Below are 10663 nucleotides of genomic sequence, written 5' to 3' on the forward strand. Positions count from 1 at the left end.
CACCCCAGCACTCCCAAGCGGATTTGCTCCCCACCCATCCCGCCCTTATGACTTGCGACGCCACCAGAGCCCAGGCAGCAGGCTTGTCTCTGACAGCCGCCCCTGCGCCACAAATCTCAGTCCCTGACTCTCTTGGTGACTCTGACTTAATTCGGCTTCAAACTCTTGATCCCGCCATTAGCAAAATGCTCCTCTGCCTTTCTGACGCAGAGCCTTTCTCCAACATTGAGCTTGCTTCCATCCCTGGCTTGAAACACCTTTACCCGGTGCGCTCTTCTTTGCGTGTCGTCAAGGGCATTCTCTCGTATGTCTCAGACGCCCGCACTTCACCTACGTTCGTGGTGCCTCAGAGCCACAGGGGGGTGATGCTCATGCACGCCCATGACTCACCTTACAAAAGGCACAATGGATTCAAAGCAACACACAATGCACTTAAACAAGTAGCATATTGGCCAAACATGCAAAAATATGTAGCAGACTACATCAAAACCTGTAAGGTTTGCTGCCAGTCTCAACCAGCAAAACCATCACACAGAGCATCCTTACAACGGAGAGGCATTTCTTCTCCCTTGTCACACCCACAATTTGACTGGATTGAACCCCTAATTGAATCAGCCAGAGGAAATAAACATTTCCTCCCAGGCCAAGATAATTTAGACAACAGCACACAAAGATGCAAAGTCTATAATGACCAAAACGTGTCTCATAACACAGACAAACATTCATCTGTTCTGGACCAAATCAAGCTTCAGAAAATTCCCATGGGACTTGTTGGGAACGATAATGTCCTAATAAATTAATAATTAACAGAAATCCTCAACAACTAGGGACGATAGCTGCTAGTGGTTAAAGGAAGGTGATATTAGAGTTCACGTGCGCGCCTTGTATAACTTGGAAGCCAGGTATCGTGTATTTCAGTCCGCCACCCACAGCTCTACCCACTATTCTTTGTCTCCCTGTTGCAATTTCACCTACCACTAAGTTACAAGTGGGGTCTCTAACCAATTTTTTTTTTTTTTTAATGTTCCACCCACCAGGTAGAGCCGCTTTCAACCTGACCGCTTAGTCACAAGTGTGGGTTACTGTGTCCAAATTTATTGCTCCTTTCTATCAATTAAGAATATCTGCTCCAGAGCAGACATCTTGTTGCAGCAACTGCAGAAATAGAATACCGTTCAGAACAGTTCCTCTCAGGACTAAAAGCCGCTTCTTCTATTAAAAATATTGTATTAGCCAAGGGCTAAGACCCTCAGACAAGACTGTTAGCCTAAACCAGCTAAACAACCCTCAAGCTCACTGCAGGTTATGGTTCTGAATGTCAAAGAATTTTCTGTTAAATAATGTTGGTCATGCTCACACACGACTTGTCAGTTTATTAAGATATTTGTTTTGCTTCCCAAAATAAATTTTCTGCTTTATTTTGTTTAGTTGATTAAGTAACACAGCAGGCACCTGCTACTTTAAAACTAGCAAATAGGGTTACGCTAAGTGACTAGCAGGACTAGTAGCTCCTTCAGGACATCAACCTGATCACAGATGTTGTTGCCACCTGCTCTGCTCTGCTCGACTCCTTCCACCTCACCAGCATCTCCTGAACTCTTCTCTTCGTAAGAGAGAGCAAGAAACCCTAAACTGTCCCCCCCCCCACACACGTAACCATGGCAACTGACCTTCCTCTTTGTTTGATTACCTCACATCAAAGGATTTTCTCCTTTTCACAGCCAGATGCAAATTTGAGGAACTCCAGGACATCCAGCCCTAAATTCCTTTGTGTAAACAGAGTACTGTCTCCTCAAGACTCAAATTATCTTGTTTAATTACATTTTTCAGTTACTCAACTAGGTCTCCCCATTCCATTTTAGTAGTTATGTTACCATGTTGTTGTTGTTGCTGTCTAAATAAGTTAATTTTTCAGTGTTTTAATTTTCAGCAAGGTCACATGACTTTATTCATTTTATTTGTAACCAATGCTTTGTTCACAACACTTTATGACCCTTCCTTTAGAAATGATGATAGAAATTGTCATCCTATACTACTCGAGCAATTTTCCAGCTCAAATTTAAGGTTAAAAATAACTAAATTGACTAAATTTCCCAGCTCCTGAGCAAAGATTGTTTTAGGGTTAAGCAGAGCTATCCTCATGTAACCCCAGCTCCCCCAAGTGGACAAAATAAGTATTACATGCCATTCTGAAATGCTAGCCTCAAAGTTGAACTACTGACAATTGTTTTCCTTTTATCAAGTGCTTAAACTAAGTACGATACAACCGTTGACAATTAAGGTTTGATTGTGGGAAGATATTTGATTACAATACGCGCAAAAAGATTTTCATGATTAAGACGTATTAAAGTTAAAGAAAAGACAAGCCCTCCCTCAGGGGACAAAGGACTGTCCCAACAGACAAAACAGCGACACACACGCTTCTTCACTCTTCTTGTCCTCTGTTTGTTCCTGGCTATCCAACTGAGCTTTGGCACGCGCCCAGCGTGCCCCTCTCTCGGCAACGCCCTAAGATCTTCGGCCTGGTGCAACAAAGCATTTGTTGGTTTTCAAGCAACACATGCGTAGCACCGCAACATCGATTTTTCTCTCGTTTAACAGCAACTTTACTTGCGTTTTATTGTCTTTGGTTTTATTTTGTTAAAGTTATCAGTCCGTTAAGTTACACTAGTTTAATTGAAGAACGACCAAGTTCTGTTCTTAAGCTTTATTCGTCGAGCTAACCACACTGAGGTCGGACCTCGGCATGTGGTTCCGCCAGCAGTAACAAAAGACGACCAAACCTCTGACCCGAGCCAGGGTTGGCCCCCACTGCAAGTTTCTTCAATAAGCCTACAAAAGTCGGAGCAATTCCCTGGCAGAGAAAGCTGCCGGCCGACGGCTTTAAGCTGTCCTAACCGAGAACGCACGGATCTCAGCCAGTGAGAGGCCGTTGACCAGCACCCGGCTGGGAGAAACGACACGCAGTAAGACCAAAACTCATAGCTCGCGTTCATTAGCTGCCCGTATGAGTCACATGCTCCCCACAATAGAACCTTCTCATTGTTTAGCCATTGTTTGTTTCTTTGATGTATTTAACCGCATTTTTATATCACCTTAATTAGTTAATAAATCTCACTGTGACCAAAGGAATTGTGTGTGTATTGCCTGTCTCCAAGTCCCTGCCAAGAGAATTTACCCCTTCGATATGAGATTGACTGACTGATTTAAGATAATTGAGCGATTGTTAACTAACTGATTACTAGTGAATAATTGTCTAGTTATTAACCATACTCAGAGGTCCAGAGACTCTGGGCGAATTGGATCTCCGGTGGTGCCCCGCAAAACGAGAAGCTTTGTGAATTAATATTTTCTGAATATTAAAATTCATAATTTGGTATTAATTCTCATAAATGTGTTAAAAAAAAATCGTGGTCATGCTACAAATTCAAACTATTGAAAGTTTATTCTTTTCCCCTATTTAATTTTTTCATGACAAGGAAACAGCACACCAGCAACACGCGTACTGAAACAACCAAACGGTGCACCAACAAATGTCATCCAACCTGTGCTACCATGTGACGTGACTCGGGGGTGTGTTCACAACGCTGCCGTAACATAACCGAGCAACATAATGTTAAAATAATATTCCAGGACAACACAAGAAGACAACTTTACTTTTCCAAGTGTTTTCCATGACTTGAAATTTGGTCAACTGTTTTCCATGTTTTCCAAGAACCGGGGAACCCTGTAGTTGTACATGAATACTGCATGTGTGTGACAGAAGACACAGTCTATAGGAACTCACTAGGTGACCATCTCTCCCCCGCAGAGACCCATTGGTAACAGCTGAGATGGTAAAAGAAGATCTCCTCGTCGTAGCACTTCCCCTGTTGGTGACCAAGTACAGTCCCCCCTTGGAGAGAAAGGCAGGAAGAAAATAAACATACACTGGACTGAGCTGATTAAAGTGGACCTGTTAATTTTCTGGAGGCTCACCGTACACCACCATGTAGTTTCCAATGACAGTGGCTGAGTGGAAAGCTCTCTGTCTGGGGCCTGTTCCTGGGGAACTGAGCGAAGTCCAAAACCGCCAGTCCACGTGGAACACGTCGATGTTGTTCACTTTCGTACTAAACCTATAAAGGAATATATACAACAAGTGTTCTTGAAATATCTATAAAAGATGCTTCTTACTTTCTTATTTACTCTTAATATCAAAAGGTTAGTTGGGTAAACACTTGTTTTATTATTTTAAATGATTTCTATGTCTGCTATTCTGATCTTTAGCTTTATTTAAGTACAGGAATCACATTTATTCTGATCTAAGCCTAGTTCACAGTATAGCCTACGAGAGTCAGGGGGTGACTGGCGATCAATCAGCGAGCGATTGGTACTCACCAATCTGCACTCAAAGAGCACATCTAGCATGCTAAATATCTGGAAGAGTTGGCAACTCGGCATCCACATTCAGCCAATGAGAGCAGGCAGCTACTTTTTATTCACCGCCATTTTCCTTTTTTGTGTTTTATTATATATACACAATGACTGTGTCTGAAATCACCGCTCATTCACAACCGCCTATGTAGGGAGTTGTATGTAGAGGACTATATTGTGAGCTCACACACATAATGAAAACAACACTGTCGGACACTACTCCGATCACTATTTTGGCGCCGTACTTCATTGCCGCCGGACAATCGATTGGTGGACTGTTTTTTTCTATCAGCGCAATGCATGATGGTATATAGGGCTTGGAAAGTGACCATCGGTTGTACACTACTTTTCAAAATGCATACTGGGATACATTGAGTGGACTATATAAGGTATATTAATCTCACTATACATTCAGACAGCACTACAAAATGGCGAGCTCACTATATAATCCACTATATAGTGAGTAGTGGGTGATTTCAGACACAGCCTATGTAAAATAAACAACTCCTGTTTTGCACATGGTTTCGGTTTATTTCCCATGACTCTTCTCGCGTGTGTTTTCTTGACAAAACGTGGAGACCAGCCGTTGTCAGCTCATGTAGTGTGAACGCAACGGCGACTTCAAGACTCCCGTTACAAGACATAAAGTCGTGTAGTCTGCACTAGGCATAGAGGGACAGATAGTTTATAATTCACTGTGAAGGAATGGACAGAAAAATGTTGATGCGTCCATATTTTCTCATGCTTTTCCAACTGGCTGTGTGTGTATTTCTGTTTCCAATTTGGTCATGCATGAGTGGGAGTGTGCCTGGTAGTGGTAGGCCTGTGGCCTCCGTAGACCAGCAGGGTCCTGGATGGGCTGTAGAACACCATGGAGTGGCCAGCAGTGGCCGGGGGCTTTCCAGCAGTGGGCTGAACAGTCTCCCACCCTCCAGAGCTATTCAGGCCAAACCGGTACAGAGAAGATGAAAAGAGATCCTCCTCAGTGCGACCTGGGAAATAAGGCGAGATGCTGCTTAACCTGTACCCATCCAGACACAGACTGCAAGCTGACGATATAATGTGAAGCCTACCTCCAAATACATAGAGATAACTATCTACTACAGCTGCAGCGTGATTGGCCAGTTTAGGAGCACTCTGTGAATTTGAAAAGCCAAGCTGCTGCCAGTCGTCGTGGAGTGGCCGATACATCCAGACGTCACTGGCCAGGGAGCCATTGGCTAGTTCTCCTCCAAAGATCACCATATTACCCATCCACTCCACAGCTGTGTGGGAATGACGAGCCACCTGACGACGTAAGAGAGCCGAACAGTGCAGGAAGGAAGTGAAAGAAAGGGAAATGTAATTAAACAAATCTGACTAGGAGAAATTAGATAACAGGAGACCATACACCACAGACATCCTGCTTAGAAGGTCTCTCCAGCCCTGTGACCTATGCTGTAGATTACACCTTTTTGATATTTCATCTTTCTCTATTTCTTGATGGACAATTTTGAGTAGGTTTGGAGAAAGACATTTTTGTTACCAGTTAGCATAGCATGCGCAGCAGCTAATTGCTTTTTACATAGAGGAGTTACTCACATTAGATTTGTTCAACTTTAAATAAAAACAGATTGTACGTTCTTTAATAGAAAGACAGTTCCTGTAAGACTCTTCTCTGAATGGCGACTGCTTCAGCCTATCATCTAAAGGTATGATTCCCCCTGGGATAGGTGGACCATTTGATACTAAATTGTAAAATACGGCTTAAGATGGAGACCTCTTCTATTATCTGATAAATGTTTGAGCAGCCTTCGATGGACTGGCGATCTGTCCAGGGTGTACCCCGCCTTTCGCCCGATGCAAGCTGGGATTGGCTCCAGGCCCCCCTGTACGCAGGATAAGCGGTTGACGATGGATGGATGGATGGATGTTTGAGCAGCTATAAATAAATAAGATAAAATAAAAATGTACGGTATTCAACGACGAGAGACAGCTAATGTTTTTCCGAAATAAGGTCCCACGGTGGTCCATGGGAAGGGGCCTTAGGTTCTCTATTCATATCTGAATTTACAAATGATCTACGGTTCAGCGGTGGAAACCAATTTTGTGGGACAGTTTAGTTTAAATGTTTTTCACAAAACTCACTTTATATGCAACAACTAATCCACAAACTACTTACAGGAGAGTGACCATGAGACCTGCTTTCCCATTGGTTGGATGTGAAGTTATATATGATCAAGTCACCAAGAGCTCTGTTCAGGTCAAACCCTAGAGGGAAAAGAAGAAAACCCAAATACACAGATGTCATTAATCACCAGAACCACTGTCAGATATCAGAGAAGAGTAAAAGTTAAACCCTTAAAAGCTATTTCTAACTAGTTTAATAAATGTTTTGGGTGGGTGGGGGGAGTGTTCGCAAATATTAAAACAACTCTCACCGCCAAACAAGTACATGGCTCCAGTGGAGGACAGGTATACGCCAGCAGAAGCCGTCCTGGGAGGCGTGTACGGGTTTTCACCGCTCACACGCCACCACTGCCCTGCACCACTGTCGCTATGGAAACCAAGCTGGCAGCTGTGACCCAGGAAGCCTGGGTTACACAGACAGCGCTCTCCTTTCTGAGGCAAAACATGGAGAAGAAGACCAAGAAGCAACGCTTCATAAACTGTACAACTGCCATAATAAGAGCTTCTTCAGTGAAGGGTGAGTGACTCTTTGGTTGAAGACTGCTTCCTGTGTGCGAGTTGTTGCAGCAGGACGCAGGTGGAAAGGAGGGAGAGGAGTTTGCTGTGCACATAGAAGAGCTGCCAGCAAGACTTTATTTCCTAACCTTACTCCAACAACAACTCTTCTCCCCAACTCTGACTCACATTTACACCGGCGTCTTCCCGTAACAACTCGCCTCTCTGCAACAAGAAGCCCTTTTTGTGGACGCCATTTTGACCAAACGAATACGCTGATTCAGCAGCCAGCTGCACAAATTCAAAACTTTTGTACCTACGAGCCATTTCAGCCTCAACATATGTGTAAACAGGGCCCAGGATTAGACTCCACTCTTACCGTGTCACACTGGCCATTCACAGAACAAGCCTGGGAGCACAGAGAGGTTGTACAAGCTGGCCCACCCCAACCCTGATCGCAGTCACACTTTAATGTAGAGGAGTCACAGCGGCCATGACCGCCACAGGCTCCAGGGCACAAAGAGAAGGTGTAGGTTGCATTGAAGCCTCGCAGGTTGTAATTAGCATCACTGAAGAGATGAAGCAGCATCTGGACCAAGGAAATCAAATCACAGACACAAAGTTAAGATTTGCCACAGAGCTTCTTTCAGGTCCGGTCTTCATTGGTTACCTTGCCGGACTTGGCTTCAACAGGTTGAGGCAGAGTGTTGCCACTCAGACTGGCAAGGAGAGGGCTCTGGTAGGAGTCTCCATCATAGACGAACAGGTAGTCGTAGGCACACTCTGTGTCCATGAAGGTGAAATTTAAGACGATGCGGTTGCCTGGAGCTGGAAGATATAAAAATGGTGGGAGTGAGAGTACCTGTCAGTCTGCGAGTTACTTGGTCATCTGCAATTTTCCTGCACACAAGGCAACATCTGAGCACATTATACCTTCGATAAGCCACTCGCAGTTCCCATTGACAGGGTAGTATCCTGGGCCATCTGTGACGTAGCCTGGCGGTCCCCTCAACACTCGCCTGTGGCCTCTGCAGTCCCCTGCCCGGCACAAAGGCGCCTCAGCCGACAGCAGAACCACCAGGGTGAAGCAGACAAAGATGGGGGAGGCCATCGCTGGGAGAAAAAAGGTGAACGAATCGCTTGGTGTTTGTCCTAATATGCGCTATAAAAACGCAGCAGCATCGTGCAGCAAATGTGGACCAACCTCCTCAATGTCAGCACTTGATCTTGCTCACAAGACAAAGGAACCGTGTCTGCAGGACATACAGGATTACTTCTATTTAAATCCACAAGTCGTACTACTTGGTTTGGCCTCTGCAGTCGCCTTCATGTTCACATATCACTGAAGACTGAAAAATATGGCCAAAAATGTTATCCCGATAAAAAGTTTAATATCTTTTGATATCGATAATTATCACGATAAGTAACAAATCTTTATTTTTTTCGAGTTTAAAGGCTGATTTTTGCTCCTGAGTGAAAATGAAAGAAACCTGAAGGTTAATTGTGGTTTAAACTTTTCTTTCTGGTCAGAACAAACACTTGATGCCAAACAGTGGATCACTTCACAAATCTGAGGCACATCATAAAAAACAATGATGATAAAATCTTTGTCAACAGATATGCACGAGTAAAATGAAGTAAAAGCTTTTTTCAGTCCTTTTTCCTCAACCAAACAAACATCTTGATAAAACTTAAGTCCTAATTGGTGTCTGATTCAAGTGAATAAACTCTTTCACATTGCAAAAGTAAACACATGAAGGTGGCCAAACTCCGAGGAAGCCGGTGGAAAGATACTAACTCTGATGGAGCTAACACTGAGGAGGCTTTCACACCGTGGAAAAACTATAAAGGACTTTACATGACACATCGTCATCATCTACGTTGGCTGCGTCTCCCTGTACTTCACATTGATTGGTTTATTAAACAGTTCAGCGGGTGTCTTTGACAAGAATGAATGAATAAAAAATGAACATATGCATATTTGCCACCAATATATTGTTATTATTATAGCATTACTGCAGCACCAACTATACTGAAGACTAACTTTGTCGCAACGTCCTCGTTGTGCAAACATAATAAGGTCGTCGACAGGAGGAGGAGACCCCAAGCGATCCTTCTGCACCTCCGTTTGAGCAGAGACCTGAGAGATGTGTGGCAGTGAGCTTCTGCAGCGGCCGTCTGTTTGAAAAGATGAGCTGTCACGGGAGATTTATTTGTGTCCTAATTTCAATGCATGTCTCCGTGCATATGTTTGTTTCCGATTTATACGGCAAACGCCGAACTTCCTGTAATTAGTCCGAACCATCCAAAAAAATGCTCTCACACCAGAAACGAACCGAACCATGGTTCAGTTTGATCCGGACCGAGACTACCTCTTTTCATCGGACCAAATTCCGTCTGTTACTGGGGAGGTCACACCTGCAATTTTGAAAAAAACTCCGAAAGTCCGGACCAAACCAGGTAGGTGTGAAAGCCCCCTTAGTTAGCCTCATGTAAATTAACTTCACAGTAACGATACCAAAGTGCACCAATCTCACTGTCACACTGAGGTTATCACACATGCGGCATTATAACGTTACATATATACAGTCTATGCATTATCCACATACAAAGCGTTTGATAATCATTCTTATCCTTTTAGATAAAAGCATCAGCAGCCAGCTCTCTCAGCAGGCTGTCACAACAGAAAGGAAACGTTACTAAGCTAGTTAACCGAAAAACTTATTCCAATAATCAACATTATTTTGCATATTTGCATGACCGTAAACTCACCAGTTCCTGGAGCGTTTGAATCCACTGCGCCGCAAAGTGAGCCGCGCTTGAATCTTGAGTGCACACGTATTCCAGCCTTTATGGTAAATGCAGGGGAACAAACCCAGCAGAGCAGCTGAGACTTTATTCTTCTCTCTGTTGCAGCACGAGGGTCTTACCTGGAGACAGGCTGGGAATCTAATGAGCCTTCTTGTACGTGATTCGATCATCACGTACGATTAACTTATCAAAGTGGAGGATACACATGTGACGTCTTTTCAAAATAAGGTCTTGGCTCACTCAATTATAGAAAGGAAAAGCAGCAAATCTTCATGAGCAGGGACGTGCATAGACATTTCGGTGGGCAGGGGCTCAAATGAAAAAAAGGGCTTTTTTTAACCAAGACAAATACACTGCTCAAAAAAATAAAGGGAACACTTAAACAACACAGTGTAACTCCAAGTCAATCACACTCCTGTGAAATCAAACTGTCCACTTAGGAAGCAACACTGATTGACAGTCAATTTCACATGCTGTTGTGCAAACGGAAAAGACAACAGGTGGAAATTATAGGCAATTAGCAAGAAACCCCCAATAAAGGAGTGGTTCTGCAGGTGGTGACCACAGACCACTTCTCAGTTCCTATGCTTCCTGGCTGATGTTTTGGTCACTTTTGAATGCTGGCGGTGCTTTCACTCTAGTGGTAGCATGAGACGGAGTCTACAACCCACACAAGTGGCTCAGGTAGTGCAGCTCATCCAGGATGGCACATCAATGCGAGCTGTGGCAAGAAGGTTTGCTGTGTCTGTCAGCGTAGCGTCCAGAGCACGGA

General features: G+C 43.9%; 1 protein-coding gene across 1 annotated transcript in view; it reads right to left on the reverse strand.

The window, feature by feature from the left end:
* Positions 1 to 9917, reverse strand: part of LOC123968001 (multiple epidermal growth factor-like domains protein 8) — a 28749-nt gene extending 18832 nt beyond the window's left edge. The window contains exons 1-11 of the mRNA XM_046044449.1: positions 9853 to 9917; positions 8285 to 8429; positions 8014 to 8193; positions 7751 to 7908; positions 7460 to 7669; positions 6837 to 7017; positions 6578 to 6666; positions 5490 to 5703; positions 5225 to 5408; positions 3979 to 4118; positions 3788 to 3895 (exon numbers count right to left, since the gene is read on the reverse strand). Of these exons, the coding sequence (XP_045900405.1) occupies positions 3788 to 3895; positions 3979 to 4118; positions 5225 to 5408; positions 5490 to 5703; positions 6578 to 6666; positions 6837 to 7017; positions 7460 to 7669; positions 7751 to 7908; positions 8014 to 8191 (1462 nt within the window). The 5' untranslated portion in view covers positions 8192 to 8193; positions 8285 to 8429; positions 9853 to 9917. The remainder of the gene's footprint in view (positions 1 to 3787; positions 3896 to 3978; positions 4119 to 5224; positions 5409 to 5489; positions 5704 to 6577; positions 6667 to 6836; positions 7018 to 7459; positions 7670 to 7750; positions 7909 to 8013; positions 8194 to 8284; positions 8430 to 9852) is intronic.
* Between the last annotated feature and the right edge of the window lie 746 nt (positions 9918 to 10663).

This window comes from Micropterus dolomieu, linkage group LG01 (genome assembly GCF_021292245.1).
Source record: "Micropterus dolomieu isolate WLL.071019.BEF.003 ecotype Adirondacks linkage group LG01, ASM2129224v1, whole genome shotgun sequence".
Taxonomy (NCBI): domain Eukaryota; kingdom Metazoa; phylum Chordata; class Actinopteri; order Centrarchiformes; family Centrarchidae; genus Micropterus; species Micropterus dolomieu.